Raw genomic sequence first — 21,142 nt, 5'->3', positions numbered from 1 at the left:
GAGCTGTGACTGCACATAGAAGTTCTCTACAAGGTGTTCTATGAATTCGGTGATTTACTAGGCTTAGCAACAGATTTTGGGAGGGGCACCAGGAGCCTGTAAAAAATTACAATACACGATGATACATTAGTATTGCAGTGTATTGAACCAGCGATCCGACTATCTCTGGCTTAGCATCAGATTTTGAGGGGGGGGGAGGGCAGCTGCGAGATCTGAGAAAACTCTGTTTAACCACTTGAAGCAAATGTGTCATCGGAAATTGACTTAATGTTTAAACCCAATTTTTATAGTGTATATATATATATATATATATATATATATATATATATATATATATATATATATATATATATATATATATATTAAAAAAATAATCCTAAAGGCTTGCAATTCTCCCTCTGGCCACTGATCCTTCCTGTTCTGTAAAGATTAATTTTCATCATACATCTCATTATCACAGGCAGGATTACACTGACAGGTAACACCTGTATATAGATAACACAGGATCCACCATTCATAATAGACTGATCCTTTTTGTTCCGTAGAGATCATTTCTCAGCAGTCATCTCTGTTACAGGGCTGAAATTTAAGTGGGGTTCACGGGCTAGTGTCACCCACTATTACTACCACCTTTTATTGTGGTCACTAGGGTTATGCCTAGCTCCCCTATCTTTTCTTTTGTATAACGCTATCTATTTGCCTTGCTTCTAAGTGTTTGTACGTGGCGATTGCCGTCACAATAGTATAGTAAATAAAAGCAAGATTTATTACTAACAGTCATCTCGCTTAGATATAAAACACAGAATACACAACACAGCAAATATTCACAGTATAGTATCAGTATATCCCAATACGCGGGCCTGTTTGTACCTTAGGCCTCATGCCCACTTCAGTGTTTTTCTTCAGGGTGCTATCCGTTTTTCTGACGGCTAGCACACTGACCCATTAATTTCAATGGGGCCATGCACACTTCAGTTTTTTTGATGGCCCCGTTACTCCGTTCCGATCCAAAGTAGAGCATGTCCTTCTTTGGTCCGAGAATCCGTGACCGTGAGGCCCATGCAAGTCAATGGGGCCGTCAAAAAAACTGAAGGCACACGGAAGGCATCTGTGTGCCGTCCGTGTGTGACGGAGCCGTTGCCTAGCAACTGCCGGGCGGGCAGAAAAACATTAGAAAAATATTACACCAATCGGCAGCCACTTGTCTCTATCAATAACTGATAGAGAAAAGAGGCTGCTGATTAAAAATAAAAAGCATTTCATACGTACCCGGTTGTTGTCTTGGTGACGAGTCCCTCTTCTTCCTCCAGTCCGACCTTCTTTTGTGAAGCTGCAGCCTGTGATTGGCTGCAGAGGCCACTGCAGCCTGTGATTGGCTGCAGAGGCGGTCACGTGGGATGAAGCGTCATCCCTGGAGGCCGGCCTTCTGACGTCATCCTGACGTGCGTGACCGCCACTACAGCCTGTGGCTGCAGCAGTGAGTGGCTGCAGCAGCGACATGGATTGAACGTCATCGCTGGAGGCCGGACAGGAGGAATGTAAGTATGAACTTATTTATTATTTTTTTTTATTACATTAAAATTGTATTTTCGCGCGCCGAACATGGTACTGTCAAGGTTGCTCAAAGAGTTACCGCCGATCAGTGCAGCCCATTAACTCTTTCAGCACCCTGGACAGTACCATGCTCGGCACACGGAAACGGAAACACGGAGTGCACACGGAAACCACACGGCCGCTAAAACGGGTTCACGGACCCGTCAAAAGCGGCTGTGAAATCAGTGATGTAAGTGTGCACGAGGCCTAAATGAGCAAGCCAGATTTGTCAAATCTGGTATGTCTGACTTTATCAGAGAATAACTCTGGGAACGTTTTGAATAACCAAGTAATTCTGACATTGTTTTTTTGTCACATGTTATACTTTATTTTAGTGGTAAAAGTACACTGATACAATTTGCGGAAATTAATTAAAAAATGGAAGAAATTTTGTAAAAATTACAATTTTTCCCTATTTTTAACTGCAATATGTCACATATGTACACACATACTGTACAATTTTTTTTAAATTAAATATATATTTCCATCTCTTTACTCTATTTTGGCAGCACTTTTGAAAAAATAAGATAAATTTTCAGCAATTTAGAGGACTTACAAATTGAATAATAATTATATAAATTTTGTACATTTTGTTTTCCTGCACCAAGCCAGGTTTTCAGAGGCTCATAGGTCTCAGAGTGCTGGAAATCCCCACAAATGACCCCATTTAGAAAACTATTCCCCTTAAGGTATTTATCTAGGGGTATAGTAAGTATTTTGACCCGACAGTTTTTTGCTAAATTTAATACATAGCAGGTGAAAAAAAAAAATTGCACTTTTTTTCATAAAAGTATCAGTTTGAAGACCGATTTCTTTGTAAAGCGACTATAAGAATGAAGAAACACACCACAAAATCTATCACCCTGTTTCTCCTGTTTTCAAAAATAACCACATTGTGGCCCTAATGCGCTGCCTGGACACACGGCAGGGCCCAAAAGGAAGGGAGCAACCGGAGGCTTTCAGGACTCCTATTTTGCTTGAAAATGTTTTAGGCCCCACTGTACATTTGGAGAGGCTTTGAGATGCCATAACGATAGAAACTCCCCATAAATGACCCCATTTAGAAAACTAGACCCCATAACGTAATTATTTAGGTGTATAGTAAGTATCTTAACCCCACAGTTTTTTGCTAAATTTAATGCATAACGGGTGAAAAAAAATATTTCACTTTTTTCATAAAAGTATTAGTTTGAAGACCAATTTCTTTGTAAAGCGAACATGAAAATGAAGAAACACACCCCAAAATCTATGACCCTCTTTTCCTGTTTTCAAAAATACCCACATTGTGGCCCTAATGCGTTGTTTGGACACACGGCGGGGCCCCAAAGGAAGGGAGCACCCGGAGGCTTTCAGGACTCATATTTTGCTTGAAAATGTTTTAGGCCCCACTGTACATTTGGAGAAGCTTTGAACTGCCAGAACGATAGAAACTCCCCATAAACGACTCCATTTACAAAACTAGACCCCTTGAGGTATTTATCTAGGAGTATAGTTAGCATTTTGACCACACAGGTTTTTCGCTAAATATATTGGAATTAGTCTGTAAAAATTAAAATTTACTTTTCTGAAACATCGAAATTTTTAATATTTACAAGGAATAACGAAGAAAATGCACCCCAACATTTGTAAAGCAATGTCTCTCGATTACGACAATACCCCATATGTGGTAATAAACTGCTGTTTGGACCCACAGCAGGGCTCAGAAGGGAAGGAGCGCCATTTGGATTTCTGATTTTGCTGGAATGGTTTTCGGTGCCATGTCGCATTTGCAATGCACTGGAGGGACCAAAACAGTGGAAACCCACCAAAAGTGACCCCATTTTGGAAAAACCTTCAAGGAATTTTTCTAGGGGTATAGTGAGCATTTAGACCCCCACGGGTCTTTTGCAGAGTTTATTAGAATTAGGGCGCGAAAATTAATATCAAAATTTTTTCCACTAAAATGTTGCATTTTCTCAAGGGATAAAGGAGGAAAAAAACAACCATTTTTTATAAAGCAAATTCTCCCGAGTACGGAAATACCCCACATTAGAAATTAATTAACCCTTTCATGACTGATCCATTTTTTGCTTTCTTATTTTAGATTTTCACTCCCCACTTTCCAAGAGCCATAACTTTTTTATTTTTCCATCAATAGAGTATTGTGAGGGCTTATTTCTTGCGGGAGGAGCTGCAGTTTTTATTGGTACCATTTTTTGGTACATAAAAAGTGATTAAAAAGTTGTATTACATTTTTTTTTTTTTTTTAGAGCTAAGGTGACAAAAAAAAAAAATAGCGATTTTGGCGGTTTCAATTATTTAATTTTTTTAAGGTGTTCACTGTGCAAATTAAATAATGGCATATTGTAATAGTTCGGACTTTTACGGACGTAGCGATACCAATTTTGTTCATTTTTTTACATTACTTTAGAAGAAAAATGGGAAAAGGTGTTTGTTTGTTTTTTAACTTTAAAAAAAAAAAATTCTCACTACTAATAGCTATCATTTTTCTACACCTTTTATTAGTCCCCATTAGTGATCATTGGATCACTGGTACAATACACTGCAATACTAATGTATTGCAGTATATTGTTATTCTTACAGGCTTCTGTAACAGAGCGATCGCTGTACCTGTCTGTTAGTCCCGGGTGTCAGCTGTAATACACAGCTGACACCCGCAGCGTATGGAGCGGGCACAGCACGTGAGCCGGCTCTATACATCAACCGCCGTACCATGACTGGCAATTAAGTCGTAGTGTGCAAAGGGGTTAGTGCACAGCGAAGACAAATACCTCATAAAACGTTAAGCGGGTTCTCTCGGGTATGGCGATGCCATATGTGTGGGCGCAAACTGCTGCTTGGGCACGCTGCAGGGCTCAGAAGGGAGTGAGCGCCATTTTGCTTTTGGAGCGCAGATTTTGCTTGGTAGTAGTTTTGTTTGGGGTATTTCAATTTATAATGTGGGGGCATATGTAAGCTGGGCAGAGTACATCAGGGCATAATAAGAGGGTATAATAATGTGGTAAATAAATAATAATTCATAGATGTGTGGCCGGTGTCGCACTGATAAATGGCGCCCGATCTTATACGCTTTTGGAACACTGCACATTTTGCATCGCCATATTCTGAGAGCCAGAACTTTTTTATTTTTTCACCACCGGAGCCGTGTGAGGGCTTATTTGTTGCGGGACAATCTGTAGTTTTCATTGGTACCATTTTGGGGTACATGCGATTTTTTTTTTTTATCACTTTTTATTCCATTTTTTTGCAATCCTGACCAAAAAACAGGAATTCTGACAGTTTTTTAGGTTTTCTTTTTGCGGCGCTCACCGTACGCTATAAATGACATTTTTACTTTATTCTGGTACGATTAAGGCGATACCATATGTATATAGGTTTGGGCCTTTTTTTTTGCGTTTGCACAATAAAATCACTTATTTATAAAAAATAATAATTTTCTGTGTCACCATATTCTGAGAGCCATCATTTTTTTATTTTTTAGTCAAAAAAGCTGTGTAAGGGCTTGTTTTTTGCAGGACAGATTGAAGTTTTTATTGGTACTATTCTTGGGTTCATGCGACTTTTTGATCACTTTTTATTCTTTATTTAGGGAGCAGTGGTGACCAAAAAAATTGCGATTATGTCGTAGTTTTTTATTGATTTTTTTTTGGGGGGTGTTCATCGTGCGGGAATAATAACATTATAGTTTTATAGTTGGGGTCGTTACGAACGCAGTGATACCAAATATGTGTACTTTTTTAACGTGTTCATTTTTTTTCTATAATAAAAGTCTTATTATAGGACAAAAAAGCATTTTGTGTTTATATAACTTATAGCTTTTATTTTTACACTTTTTTTTTAAAACACTTTTATTACTTTTTTTTAAACTTTTTTTACTTGTCCCACTAGTGGACATTTAGACTTGCAGCTTTGATCGCTGCTAGAGTACATTACACTACACACATAGTGTAATGTACTCTAACTGTCATTGTGACGTGACTGTCACATTGACAGGAAGCAGAGGAGGAACGGCCGGAGGCTGTTCCTCCGAGGCTTCCGTACATAGCAACCCGGAGGTCATTGTCACCTCCGATTGCCACGACAAGCATCGGTAGCCCCCACGATCACTTCGTGGGGGCTGCCGATGTGCTTCAAACCACTTAAATGCGGCGACGGCAATCCGTCGCCGCACTTAAGGTGTTATTTGGGGAAAGCAGCGGAGATGGTCCGCTGTCCGGCGAGACTGATGTGACAGCTGTCAGTGCGCGCCTGTCACTCTGTGTTTACACAGAGTGACCGTTTGAAATACTGACGAAAATGAACGTCATGGTGCGGGAACTAGCAGCCGACCATGACGTTCATTTTCGCCATTGGCCGTGAAAGGGTTAATATGTATTGAGTATCCTGACACTACACGTGGAACAATATTATCACAATACTATACTAACACCCAGCCACTTACCTAAATATACATACTTATATGTAGTGGGTGTTATTGGGTATATGTGCTGTGTTTTTCAAGGTTTTTATGTGTGGAGAAATCCATACTCACTCTTCCGGAAGTCATCTGCTTGAAAGAGGTCCTTTTTCTTCCGGAACACCTTTTCCTGACCAGCTGAACTTCACCCGAAGGACACGGACGTCGATACTTCAAAAGATTCTTATGCGTTGCTTGATCGCGCAACGTTTCGTCGCCGTTGAGCAGCACACCGCAAAGCAAATAAAAACAATCCTGTTAGGTTTACTTTATTAAGCCTTAAATAAAATCGTCTTAGGCCCCATGCACATGAACGTAGAATTTGTCCGTGATTATTTTGTGGCCTGGAACCGGGGGGAATTTTTTTTTTAACTGTGTTCACCGTGCGGTAACAACTACATGTTATCTTTGTTTTGTGGGTCAATACGATAACGGTGGTACCTAATTAATTAATTTATATATATATATATATATATATATACACACACATACATGTCACGGTTTGTGGGTATGTGGAACCACTAGGCCGCACCGCCGTAGCAGGGAGGCAGCTGGCCAAACGGAACCCCAGCAATACAAAGTATTTAAGAAATTACCTAATGAGAAACAACGCAACATTAAAGCATAAAATGTATTATTCAACATGATTAAAATTACAAAAAATAAATATAAGATAAAATACAACCGTCACTGAAAAAGAGGGAGAAAGAAAAAAGCACGGTAGGTGGAATGGGGACAAAAGACTGTCATGGTCCTTCATATAAGGCATACAATGATTTAATTAATGAATGCATCCCTGCACAGGTAAGTTATGATACACATAAACAATCAGGATAGTAGCCAAGTGTCATGATACACAGATACAAATGCATAGTATGATCGACAAATCCATATAGTTTTCCCTGGATGGGAAATACATAATATAATAGAAAAATACCAGCGCCAAGAAAGGACCAGACCCACGTACACCGATGCAGGAAGCTTTGGTTGGTTCTCATTAGGTAATTTCTTGAATTTGCTTCACACGTGCCATTTATTATATGGGTTCCTTATTAGGATATATAGCTTTAAAAAAAAAGTATTTGCTAAATAACTAATTTGCTTTGTGTCTGACTTTTTCCGTTGATGTAGCGATATGAGGGCTAATTGTTTGCAGGACGATCTCTAGTTTTTATTAGTACCATTTTGGGGTACATGTGACTTTTTGATCACTTTTTATTACATTTTTCTTTTTTTTTTTTGTGAGCTAACGTGACCCAAAAAACGACAATTCTGGTGTTTATTTATTTTTTTTACAGCGTTCACCGCACGGATTAAATAACGTTATAGTGTAATATTTCGGATTCTTATGGATGCATCAACGTTAATTTTATCTTTTTAACACTACTTTAGTAAAAAAAGGGGTTTTATTTTTTACGTTTTTTTTTTTTTGACAGTAGAAAAAAAACTAACTGTTTTTAACTTTTTTTTTTATTAGAAAGATGTCTGTACTGCCACACGTGTTGTTGGGCTCATACCTTGAGGCCTTTGAGCTCTTTCCACTAAGGTCTGAATTTGGTCTTGCAAATGGCGATTAATTTGCTGCTGTTCCTTTAAGGCCAGTCTGTTGGCTTCACCCAGCAGAGTATTGTTTTCCGCCGGCGCACGCATGGTTCCTCATGCACCCTTTGCTGAGTTTCGCTGGCTTCTTGCAGAGCAGTGCTTATTTGCATCTTGTTGTCAGCTGCTTGCTAGAGGCTAACAGCCTGAATCAACTGTTTAAGTATTTCATCCATTTGAACAGTCCTTTTTTGAGGCCCTATTTCATTTGCCCGCATCTCAAACACCATATATGAGGGATTTAGCGTCTGTGGAGTGAGGCAAGTGAGTTCACAGCAGTCAGACAGTAAATCAGCAAATATAGTCCAAACAGGGCTTGTCTGTATTTTATTTTTATAGTCCAAAATGAGAAAAAAAGCCTTTTAAACCTACTCAGCTGAGCACTAACTATACAAGTACAGTACCCGACTATACCAGGCGCTTTCCTACCTGTCACTGGAGACTCAGTAACACAGACTTTTACTCACAGACAGCAGGCAATGTCCCAGACTCAGGAGTCAGACCCATAACTGAGCCCGTCAACCCCGCATCTGAACCTTCTTATGCAAAGGCTACAGGTGCAGCTCATTGACCAGCAGTCTGGCCCTAATGACAGAGATGGACTAGAGATTTGGGAATCCACCCTACTCTTCCCCAGTCCAACTCCTGGTCTTTGCCAACCAGCCAGTCCTTTTCAAACCTTCAATCTCAGCCGTTTAACTCCTCAAATTTTTTACACTGACCGGCAATAATGCTTTGGTATACTAGGTATACAACAAAATCGCTTTTTGCTCCAGTCACCCCCCAAAAAATATAATAAAAGTTAATCAATCAGTCTCATGTACCCCAAAATAGTAACGATAAAAACTACATGTCGTCCTTAAAAAATCAAGTCCAACATATGGTGATCTAAACGAAAAAATAGTAACGTTCTGGCTCTTGGAATATGGTGATGCAAAAATTTATTATTTTTGTTTAAAAGGTTTTTATTGTGCAAATATAGTAAAACATAAAAAAGCTAAACATATGTGGTATCGCCGTAATCACACTGACCCATAGAATAAAGGTAACATGTTATTTATGCTGCATAGTAAATGTGAAAAACCATGCTGGAATAGCGTTTTGTTTTTTTCAATTCCCTCCCCAAAACGAAGTTGATAAAAGTTAATCAATATAATATTTGCTACATAGTTAAAACTTGAATGAGGCCACTTCATTAGGTGCATCTTATTAGTACGTGATAGGACCCCATTTTCCCCTTAGAGCAGCCTGAATTCTTAGTGGAATTATATAACAAGTTACAGATGTAGCCGTCTTTATCTTGACGTTTAACGCATTAAATACAGTGACAAGAAACTTGACTTTTTAAATGGAAATTCAATGGCTTTTGTTGTGTGATATCCTACTGCAACAAGTTATCAGAGTCCAGATAAACCTTCCTACAACTGTACTTGAAAACTTTATTATAGATTCTGATTAATAACCTCACTCTGTTTATTCCACTGCATCTCAAAGATGTTCTATAAAATTAAGATCCGGTGACTGTGCAGCCATTAGGACATACAGACCTCATTGTCATGTCCGTGAATTCAGATGGAAATGTGTGCTTTCTCTGATGGTACATTATCTTGTTAAATGTAGATTATTGCCAAGAATGGATTGTGTGAGAATATTAAATTGTATGTCCAATTAGTATTGAAGGGCCAAATGTGTTGGCAGAGTACAGGCTTCATTGCCAGACAAGGTTCTGCTTTTTCAGAAAAAAAAAAAGACTAGACCAGAATCCTGGACTATGCCATCTATATATTTTAAAGTGTTATACAAAGCGTTCTAAGGCTGGAATCACACACACAGTTTTTGAGGCAGGTTTTTGAGCTGAAGCCAGGAGTGGTTTCAAATGGCATGGCTTAAACTTCTCCTTCCTGCTTGATCCACTTCTGGCTTTGGCTCAAAACACCATGTTTGTTTTCTGCCTAATATGAATGATTTTTAAATTTGTCAACTTTTGTGTTTTGAAACAAAATTTTTTAATCCTAACAGAAAATCCCAGTGAGAACTCTGAGGGAAACTTCATGTTATCAATAAATTATAAAGTAAAAGATGAAGATATCATGCAGCAGTCTTCAGGAGAAAACCTAATTACCCTTAATATAGAACCAGGACTTCACAGTACAGATCTATTATATCATTCCCCTAATCATAAGAAAACTTCTCCTGACCAATCACAGATTGCTACCACAAGTACAGCTCAGAAAGTGGGTAAAAGGTTTCAATGTGGTAAACAGATCACACAAACATCAGGTCTTTTAACAAACCGAAGAATTCACAAAGGAGAGAAGCCATATTCATGTCCAGAATGTGGGAAATGTTTTACAGATAAATCAAGTCTTGTTACACATGAGAGAATTCACACAGGAGAGAAGCCATATTCATGTTCAGAATGTGGGAAATGTTTTGCACAAAAATCACATCTTGTTACGCATGAGAGAATTCACACAGGAGAGAAGCCATATTCATGTTCAGAATGTGGGAAATGTTTTACAAATAAATCAAGTCTTGTTGTACATGAGAGAAGTCACACAGGAGAGAAGCCGTATTCATGTTCAGAATGTTGGAAATGTTTTACAGATAAATCACATCTTGTTACACATGAGAGAAGTCATATAGGGGAGAAGCCGTATTCATGTTCAGTATGTGGGAAATGTTTTATATGTAAATCACATCTTGTTACACATGAGAGAAGTCACACAGGAGAGAAGCCATATTCATGTTCAGAATGTGGGAAATGTTTTACACAAAAATCACATCTTGTTACACATGAGAGAAGTCACAGAGGAGAGAAGCCATATTCATGTTCAGAATGTGGGAAATGTTTTACACAAAAATCACATCTTGTTACACACGAGAGAAGTCACACAGGAGAGAAGCCATATTCATGTTCAGAATGTGGGAAATGTTTTATTGATAAATCAAGTCTTGTTAAACATGAGAGAATTCACACCGGAGAGAAGCCATATTCATGTTCAGAATGTGGGAAATGTTTTACAGATAAATCACGTCTTGTTAAACATGAGAGAATTCACACAGGGGAGAAGCCATATTCATGTTTAGAATGTGGGAAATGTTTTGCACAAAAATCGTATCTTCATATACATGAGAGAAGTCACACAGGGGAGAAGCCAGATTCATGTTCAGTATGTGGGAAATGGTTTACAGGTAAATAATACCTTGTTACACATGAGTGAAGTCATACAGGAGAGAATCCATATTTATGTTCATAATGTGGGAAATGTTTTACACATAAATTAAGACTTTTACATAAGATAAGTCAAACAGGAGTGGAGCCATATTCATGTTCCGAATGTGGGAAATGTTTTAGGCCTCATGCACACGACCGTAAAAAAAAACGCAGTAATTGCGGACCTCAATACGGTCCGCAATTACGGACCCGCCTGGTTCTATTGGCCGTGGACACCTTTCCGTATTGCTATGCAAGGGTGTCTGTGCCGTATAACCATTCCGGGAGTTATGTAGCATATCCGTCTTTTAGTTTTTTACGGGCCATGCTCCCATACTTGGTATGGGAGCACGGCACGAAAATGCGGCCTGTGGCCTTGCCCGCAATAGCGGGACGTGATTGACGGCATGCCCGTGTCCATGAGGCCTTACAGATAAATCAAGTCTTGTTAAACATGAGAGAAGTCACACAGGGGAGAAGCCATATTCATGTTCAGAATGTGGGAAATGCTTTACAGATAAATCACATCTTGTTATACATGAGAGAAGTCACACAGGGGAGAAGCCGTATTCATGTTCAGAATGTGGGAAATGTTATGCTACTAAAGGCAAACTTTAGGGCTAATCAGAGAAACCACACAAGGGAGAAGCCATTTTGATCTATATCTGGAAGATGTTTTACAAAGATATCACATTTTGGAACTCCGGGAATTCAGATGGAGTAGAAAATATATTCTCGTTAAAAAGGCTCTGTCACCAGATTAAAAATGCCCTATCTCCTTCATAATGTGATCGGCGCTGTAATGTAGATAACAGTGGTTTTTATTTTGAAAAATGATCAATTTTGAGCAAGTTATGAGCAATTTTAGATTTATGCTAATTAGTTTCTTAGTAGACAACTGGGCGTGTTTTACTTTTTTTTTTTTTTTACCAACTGGGCGTTGTAAGGACAAGTGTATGACGCTGACCAATCAGCGTCATACACTTCTCTTCATTTATTTTTAGCACTACTTGCAACACAGTGTGATCACGCTGTGCTGTGTAAGTCCCCAATAAACTTTACCGAAGTGTCGGGAGTGTGAATAGACATAGAGTCCTGGCTGGAGGCAATGTCTATTCACTCTCCAGACACTTCGGTAAAGCTAACGTGGTAGTATGTGACTGCACAGTGTGATCTCGCAATCACTCGCGATACTGCTAAAAATGAATAGAGAGAAGTGTATGATGCTGATTGGTCAGCGTCCTACACTTCTCTTTACAACGCCCAGTTGGTAAAAAAGTAAAAACACACCCAATTGTCTATTAAGAAAGTCATTAGCATAAATCTAATATTTCTCATAACTTGCTCAAAATTGATCGTTTTAAAAAAAATAAAAACCGCTGTTATCTACATTACAGCACCTATCACATTATGTAGGAGATATAATCTGGGGACAGAGCCTCTTTAAGAATGTGGGAATTGCAAATTGCTAAAAAGATTATAAACACATCAGATTATTTACAGACATTAAACAACAAATAAAACTGTTTGTTCATTTTTTGGGTAGTGTTAGTCTAGCAAAGGGGCAGAACCAGGTGTTTGAGCCATAGAAGGAAGTGGCAAAGCTGTGAGTTTTTTTCTTTTTTTTGTTAAAAAAATTTTTGCAAATGAAATTTATACAGTTTTTTTTCTATCACTTTTTTCTTTTTATACTGTATGAATGCAGATTAAATATTGATACACATGTCAACCTATGGGGAAAAAAAGCTTACATGGGGTGTCCTTACGTGACTGCAGTTGGAAACTTAGACACTGCAGGCTCCATACACGTGTAATTTGAAGGGTAAGATAATTGTGCGTAAGGCTCAAACGACATTAGTGTTTTTAACTTACACCTGAAAAAACATAGTTGTACTACCGTTCACAGAGCAGAGTTTTTGCATGTACTACCGTTCATATCCTCACAGCGCAATGATCTCCCATCATCTTGCACTAAACCTTATGTGTAACGTTGTGTTGTTTAGAATTTTGTTTTTTAATAAACTGCCAGTTTCTCACAATGTTTTTTGTTCTCAGCATTCGTTGAATTGGGTATTTATCAATGTACCTAAAAGGTGTTTTCTGTCTGTCTGTCTGTCTCTGTTTACAAGGCAATGATGTCACATCACATGGTAAGGATTGGCTGCCTTGGACACAAGACATGGTGTCATGACACCTTGTAATCATAGAGAAGTGGGAAGCTGCAATGAGGGAATAGAGAGGAACAAAGGAGTATTCCCAACATTGGATGTGCCATAAATGTCTGGTAGGTGGAGGTCCTGCTTCTGGTACCCACACCTATGTGGAAAATAGGGGTCCCCTGACCTGCCTGATGAGTCGGCTGCTGCATCATAGTGGAAAATGAATGGAGGGGCCGCGCATGGGCATATACTAGAACCATCTTTCTATAAAAAAATTAATTGTCTTTTAAGACTTCAGATCTAGATGTTTCCGGGTGAGGAAGTCTGCAACCATGTTTTCTGATATTTTTAGATGGACTGATGAGAGGGACATATTTTTCTTGGCCCAGATTGCATAAATAGTATTATAACACAGAAACAAGGTGATGTCTTTAATTGTAGAAATGACAATTTTAGAGTTTTCCAGATCGCTCTCAATTCCTGGTAATTTGAAGATCTTAACCCGACGTTCTGAGGCCAAGGTCCCTGTAGAAATTTGTCTTGAAATTAAGACCTAAAGGTTGTTTTGTATTTGCACGGGGATGTAGAAATTATGTTAAGTTTCTTTTGTCTAAAGCCATGAAAAACAAGGAATAAAAAAATTCCATACTGTAAATGCAGAGAATTGTCCAAAGACAACGTGAAGCCTCAAAGAATTGAAGGAAGGGCTGAAATCTTCTCATCCAGTTCTAACGGATAAATTAAAAAATTAACAGAATGGCGCTACATAGAATGAGTACATTCAAGACATTCACAATTAAAATCAGTGGGTGTAGGGGTTTACCTTTTAGGTGTACAACAATGTAGGTACAGCGCTGAACTAGAGCATGTATGTAATGAGGATGCTGCTGGTACCATTTGTGTGCAATGTCCATCAACCACTCTGGGAATTTTTGAATTCAACATACAACAGAACAGAATTCCATGTCCAAAGGAAAAGAGTCACTGAAACGTTTCTACATTTTAAAGATTTATTGGATGTCTCAACAATACTACACGTTTCTGGGTGTTTTTAATGCCTTCTTTAGGTCAGAGACATTTATACAACATGGCAGCCATCAAATATTTAGGCGGGGTTCACGCAGGACACACATTTTCCTGCTGTTGGTTTTGGCACAAATCTGTGGTGAATCCACAGAAAAATCCACATGTGTCTTTTGTTGCGGAATCACCTTGGATTTCAACCCTTCTACATTGAACTAAGTGCAATTTTCTACAAACCCGCTGGTCTCTAAGCCTCACAGTAGACTGAATCTGCCTGTTCTTTAGGTATCAATTTCTGCACTCATCACAGGCAGGATTACACTGACTGGTAACCCCTATATATAGATAATATAGGAACCACTATTTATAATAGACTGATCCTTCCTGTTCTGTAGAGATCACTTCTCAGCAGTCATCTCTGTTACATGGCTGAAATTTAAGTGGGGTTCACGGGCTAGTGTCACCCACTATTACTACCACCTTTTATTGTGGTCACTAGGGTTATGCCTAGCTCCCCTATCTTTTCTTTTGTATAACGCTATCTATTTGCCTTGCTTCTAAGTGTTTGTACGCGGCGATTGCCGTCACAATAGTATAGTAAATAAAAGCAAGATTTTATACATCTCATTATCATCACAGGCAGGATTACACTGACCGGTAACACCTACATATAGATAACAGGATCCACCATTTATAATAGACTGACCCTTCCTGTTCCGTAGAGATCACTTCTCAGCATAAATCTCATTATCTTAACAGGCAGGATTCTACTGACAGGTAACACCTATATGTAGATAACACAGGATACACCATTCATAATAGACTGACCCCTCCTGTTCTGTAGAGATCGCTTCTCAGCATACATCTCATTATCATCACAGGTAGGATTACACTGACTGGAAAAACCTTTATATAGATAACACAGGAACCACAATTCATAATAGAGTGGTACTTCCTGTTCTGTAGAGATCATTCCTCATCATACATCTCAATATCATCACATGCCGGATTACACTGACAGGTAACACATATATATATATATATATATATAACACAGGATCCACCATCTATAATAGACTGATCCTTCCTGTTCTGTAGAGCTCACTTCTCAGCATACATAATTATCATCACAGACAGGATGAAACAGGATCCACCATTGACAATAGGTGATGGACACAGCTCCCCTCCTATCCCTTTCTGCACAATGGCGTCTCCACATGTCTAGAAAACGCTCCCATAGAAGTCAATGGGTCCTCTTTGGTTCGCAGGTTCCAATGGTTCGTGTGGCTATTGTAAATGCTGTTGTCATTTACAGAAAATGGAATAAAAAAAATCTACAAAGAAATAAATAAAAGATTAGAAAGAAAAGATTGTTTCACTATCTGTTTTAATTATTACATAAATATAAAAAAATGAAATATATATATATATAGAAAGCAGCAGCACTCACAAAAAGCAGTTGTATGGGTGCCAAGCAAGTCGTCCTGATTCAAGGACTAAATGGAAATAATAAAGAAATCTTGCGCACACTATTATAAAAAAAAGTGGTGGGTTATTCAGTCAACAAAAGGCAACATTTCTGTCCTACAATAGGACCTTTATTAAGCATAGTGACACATCAAATACTAGTGATATATATATATATATATATATATATATATATATATATATATATATATAGAGCAAATATCCATTTGCATAGTTAATCTCATTAAAATACAATAAAGTGCAAAAAAAATCATGAATATGTGATTACGTTATCAGTCAAAATGTAAGATTGATAGAAAAAGTGCATGTGCTTGTAGAATACATTATAAACAACAATACATAATAAAAAATCCATAAAAATAGTATAATTGTTACATAATCAGAAATGCACCAGCTGTGCTAGAACTAAGTGCAGTAGATCCACTCACCAATCAGAACTTCAGGCCTTTATTAATATATATATCTAACAGATTATGTTCGTAATGATACACTCCTGCACACCACGTTGTACGTTGTGTTTGGCGTGTACAAGTGTAAAGTGCGCATGCGTCAAGCATTGAACCGAAAGTACCATGTTGCCATGCAACAGGTTAAGATCCACCACAAGACGAAATCTCCATCGAGAGGGTAAGTGTTGTATCACCATTGCTGTTGTGTGTTGTGTAGTTCCAACAAGTAGAGAAATTTTGAAAAAAACAATATAAGAATATGCTCCTAGAGGTAAACAGTGGAGATATAGATAAACACATCAAAGTGTCTAAAATGTCGTATTTAGAGTCAGGGTAATACCATCAATGGTCCACACGCGGGTGTGTGGATCCCTGCCCACCATTACGTGGGCAAAACGATCCCACATCCATAGATTTAAAGGATCAACCCCTTTGCATTTTCATGCACATGGGATGTTCTGCAAACCACTCGTGTAATGGACCTGCAAGTGCCAACTCCGTAGCGGCTCAGAATTGCAAAAAATAAATAAATTAATTAATTCTGTATGTATAATCAATATCTCACCACTGATTATCCTCAAATGGAGACTAGAAACAAATTTCTATAAAAATTACATTATTATTATAAGTTCACCAAATAATTTTAATAGATATCCTGAGAAGATGGTCCCGAAGTTCTGTTGGGAGTTTTACTGGGATCTATAATGATACAAAATTCTGAATTTATATCAAGTAAACGTGATTAAAAAATGTGTCACAAATCACCACCAATGAGGACATCAGCAAGCATTAGTGTAGCGAAGGGAGACAAGACATCACAAAGTGATCCTATCTACAGGGTGGGCCATTTATATGCATACACCTAAATAAAATGGGAATGGTTGGTGATATTAACTTCCTGTTTGTGGCACATTAGTATATGGGAGGGGGGAAACTTTTCAAGCTGTATAAAGTATGATATGTATACTGGATGATATGTACACTGAATGATATGTACACTGGGTGATATGTATACTGGGTGATATGTATACTGGTTGATATGTATACTGCGCGGTATGTATACTGGGTGGTATGTATACTGAATGATATGTATACTGGGTGGTATGTATACTGGATGATATGTACACTGGGTGATATGTATGCTGTGCGGTATGTATACTGGGTGGTGTGTATACTGAATGATATGTATATTGGGTGATATGTATACTGGGTCATATATATACTGGGTCATATGTATACTGGATGATATGTATTCTGGGTGATGTGTATACATGACATACAGATTAGGTTGGAGTAAAGGTGTTTTCCCATAAACAACATTCGTCACTTATCCTACAGGACGGGTGATAGATGTCTGATCACTGGAAGTCCGATCGCTGGGAACCCAGTGATCACTCGAACATAGGTCTATGTTTCCCCTGTGTATATGGAGTGTCAGTGCGCATGAGTGACCACCGCTCCACTCACTGTCTATGGGACTGACGGAGATCTCCAAGTTGCTCCATTTACTGTCCAGACTGTGGTACAGCTGAGGGGCTTACTTTGCAGTCGAGAGGACAGGGAGTAGGGCTATGTCTCTCCATTGACTATCCAGACTGGTCTTTGGGAGTTATTCGAGTTTCTCCGTTCATGGTCTAAACACTGAGGTCCTAGTGGTCTGACCTCCAGCGATCAGACTTTTCATAAACATTTTTGTTTCTGGGAAAACACCATTCAGATTTAGAGGGTTCATTCTTTTAGATTGTAAACTCCTATGAGCAGGGCTTAAGATTTGATTTAAGCCTTAGTTAATAATTGATTGACTCAATCTCCGGTTGTAGCGCCTTTAGGGAGCTGGGAACAAGAACTTCTTATCAGAAGCGCCTGTCATCACTCCAAGGAGGTTTCCTATGTAAACTACATCTCTATAATATTTAATTATTCCTTACCCTTTCCTTATGCATTTATCTATCTAGGTGCGTAGTTATAGGTGTGTTGATCTATCTTGTCTCATGCTCTCTGTCTCTCTATTCCATCTATATTTATGTCTCTCTATATCATCTCTCTCTCTATCACTATTTATCTATTAGTACATTCTTCTCTCTTTCTCTATGGATTTATCTTCTCCATCTTTCTGAATGGTAGTTTTGGACATTAGTCAGTAGCGACCATCAAATAATCCTCACCCAATATTTGGTGACGTTCTAGAGAGAATTAATAAGTTTACAAAATAAAACTGGAGATTGACTTTATTGGCGGGATCCTCTCCTTAGCGTTAGGCGTCCTAGTAATAATTGAGTGTGAACTGTCAGAGAGAATTCCTTTCTTTACATTGTAATGTAGACATGTCACATTGTATTGTATGTTATAACCAGACTCTGCTTTATGTCCAGATGCAATACGCAGACGATAGATCTGACCCAAGGTGATTTCCGATTGCCACATATGGGGTCAGGAAGGAATTATTTTTCCCTCTTAGAGACAGATCTCCGGGGGTTTTCTTCACCTTCCTCTAGATCATTGCATTGTGGCTCTTACCTCAGGACCTTAGAATGAGAATTGTCCTTTGTGACAATTACTAGACGGTCAGATTGACTGTCACAAGGAGTTTACACTCCCCAGGTCTTGAATTAAGAGCCACAACTCTCATTATTTAATAAAATAAAGACAAATGATTATTTTTATGACTCTTCTGCTTGTTGCTAAAACCACCGTCTCTCGTGTCATTATTCTCTGGAATTCTTCCATAACACGGGTATAATATAATAGAGAACAGAGGGGAAGATTTATGTAGACCAGCGTTGCCATGCAACAAAAGTTTGTTGGAGCAAAGTGCGACAACTTTTTCAAAAGCTTCATGCCTCATAATAAATTTGGCGCATTTTCGTGTTTTAGAGTCAGGAAAGCAAAGCATAGATTTACGCTACAATTTGCACCATTTTCTAGCATAAGAATTAGTAAAGTTGTCAGACTAATGGTGGCCCCAGCACTTTACACTTAAACCCGTCCAATTTTCAAAAGTAGTGAGAGACGAGAAAAAGTCGTAAATTTTAGCAGAAATATGCCTTGCGCCAACACCTGCGTCATATCTTCTCCAGAAAGCTGACGTAACTCAATTGATAAACCTCCATATTTCATGAACATCTGGAGCACAACCTGGCTAGTCCTCACTCCAACATCCACCATGTCCTGCAGTTTAGAATATCTGGCCCAGGTTTGCCACCTTATATACCATACAACACCAACAAGGGAAAATAAGGGTGATGGTTTTCAAGCGTGGCTTAACACAGAATGTTATTTGAAGGTGGGAGCGTGAAGAGGAGCCACGGGGGAATGGAGGAGAAGTGAGGGATGATTAATTTATATAGTATAAACCTGGAAAATTATAAATACACACTGGGGTACTACAAGTACCAGCATAGCCTTGAAAAATAATAAATACATACTGGAACACTGAGATACTACAAATCCCAGCATAACCTAGAAAATAATAAATACATACTGGAACACTGGGGTACTACAAATCCCAGTATAACCTAGAAAAGATTAAATACACACTGGAACATCAAGGCGTTACAAGTCCCAGGATAGCCTAGAATAGAATAAATACACACTGGAACATTGAGACGATACAAGTCCCAGCATAGCCTAAAATAGAATAAATACACACTGGAAAACTCTGGCACTACAAATCTCAGTATAACCAAGAAAAAAAAACAAACGTATTGGAACATTAAGGCACTACAAGTTCTAGCATAGCCTAGAAAATAATAACTATATATTGGAACACAAAAGGTACTGCAAGTCATAGCATAGCCTAAAAATAAGGGCTTCACTAGCACCAGCATCTAGAGCATGGGCTCTAGATATTTGTTGCGGATCTTCGGATTCCTCAGGATGCAGATAAAGTTAAACACAATTAAGATGTCAGCTCCCTGCCCCGCCACTCATTCTCGTGGTCTACAGAACACATAAGGCCTGCAACTTATAAAACGTTGGGACGGGACTCCTATGCAGGCAAATGTCATTCATTGACATCAAACTCACCTGTGTAATCATCGGCTTGGCGCAGGTAGGAGCAATGACGTTACTGCATCGTGCCGCCTGCATAGGGTTCCAATTCAAAGAAGCCTGAGCAGCAATTGCACAGACGAATCTTGGCCGTGTAAAGTTGTCATGGTGGTCTCGGCTGAATAGAGCAGAAAAGAGAAAGTGAACGGCTTTAATCACAGAAGACGTCACCTGTGAGTGACTGGATGTAACTGTACTGTAATCACTTATATAAAGGTCTACGGTGTGAGTATACACTGCAGAGTGCCTGTGTAAAATGAGTACCTACCACTATATGATCACCATATGGTGGTATTATTGGTAATACTGGTCTTTGTGGTGATAATATGTGTTCATGGTGTGCGGATATTTTTTAATCCTTGTATAGTGGTATTATTCAGTAACTGTATGGTGGTATTATTCAGACACTATGTGGCGGTAATATGTGATCCTGGTGTGATATTATTCAGTAACTGTATGGTGGTTGTTTTTACACACTATGTGGTGATAATATGTGATGATTGTGTGGCAATATTATTCAGTAACAATATAGTGGTATTGTTCTTACACTATGTGGTGGTAATATGTGTTCATGGTGTGGAGGTATTATTCAATAACAGTATGGTGCTATTATTCAGCCACTATGTGGTGGTTTTATTCAGTAACAGTATGGTGGTATTATTCACTATGTGGTGGTGTTATTTAGTAACTGTATGCTGGTATTCTTAAGTCACTCTTTGGTGATAATATGTGGTCATGGTGTGGTGGTATTTTTCATTAACAGTATGGTGCTATTATTCAGACACTGTGGTGATAATATGTAATCATAGTATGGCGGTATTATTCTGTAACAGTATGGTGGTAATATCATTAACAGTATGGTGCCATTATTCAGTAACAGTATGGCGGTATTATTCAGTCACTATGTGGTTATGGTGTGATGGTATTATTCAGTAACAGTATGGTGGTATTATTCAGTCACTATGTGGTTATGGTGCGACAGTATTATTCAGTAACAGTATGGTGGTATTATTCAGTCACTATTTGGAGGTAATATGCAGTAATGGTGTGGTATTTTTCAGTAACAGTATGGTGCTATTGTTCAGACACTATGTGGTGATAATATATT

At 38.5% G+C, this 21,142-nt stretch overlaps 1 protein-coding gene across 2 annotated transcripts in view; it reads left to right on the top strand.

The window, feature by feature from the left end:
* The window catches only part of LOC142662903 (uncharacterized), a 30,556-nt gene extending 19,171 nt beyond the window's left edge, over positions 1-11,385 (top strand). For both annotated transcript variants that reach the window (XM_075841279.1, XM_075841220.1), the window contains exon 9: positions 9,668-11,385. In XM_075841279.1, the coding sequence (XP_075697394.1) occupies positions 9,668-10,851 (1,184 nt within the window). In that variant the 3' untranslated portion in view covers positions 10,852-11,385. The remainder of the gene's footprint in view (positions 1-9,667) is intronic.
* The last annotated feature ends 9,757 nt before the right edge of the window (positions 11,386-21,142 follow it).

Source organism: Rhinoderma darwinii, chromosome 1 (genome assembly GCF_050947455.1).
Source record: "Rhinoderma darwinii isolate aRhiDar2 chromosome 1, aRhiDar2.hap1, whole genome shotgun sequence".
NCBI classification, from domain to species: Eukaryota; Metazoa; Chordata; class Amphibia; order Anura; family Rhinodermatidae; genus Rhinoderma; species Rhinoderma darwinii.
The sequence above is the reverse complement of the archived record's forward strand: the minus strand, read 5'-3'. Positions and strand labels throughout refer to the sequence as shown.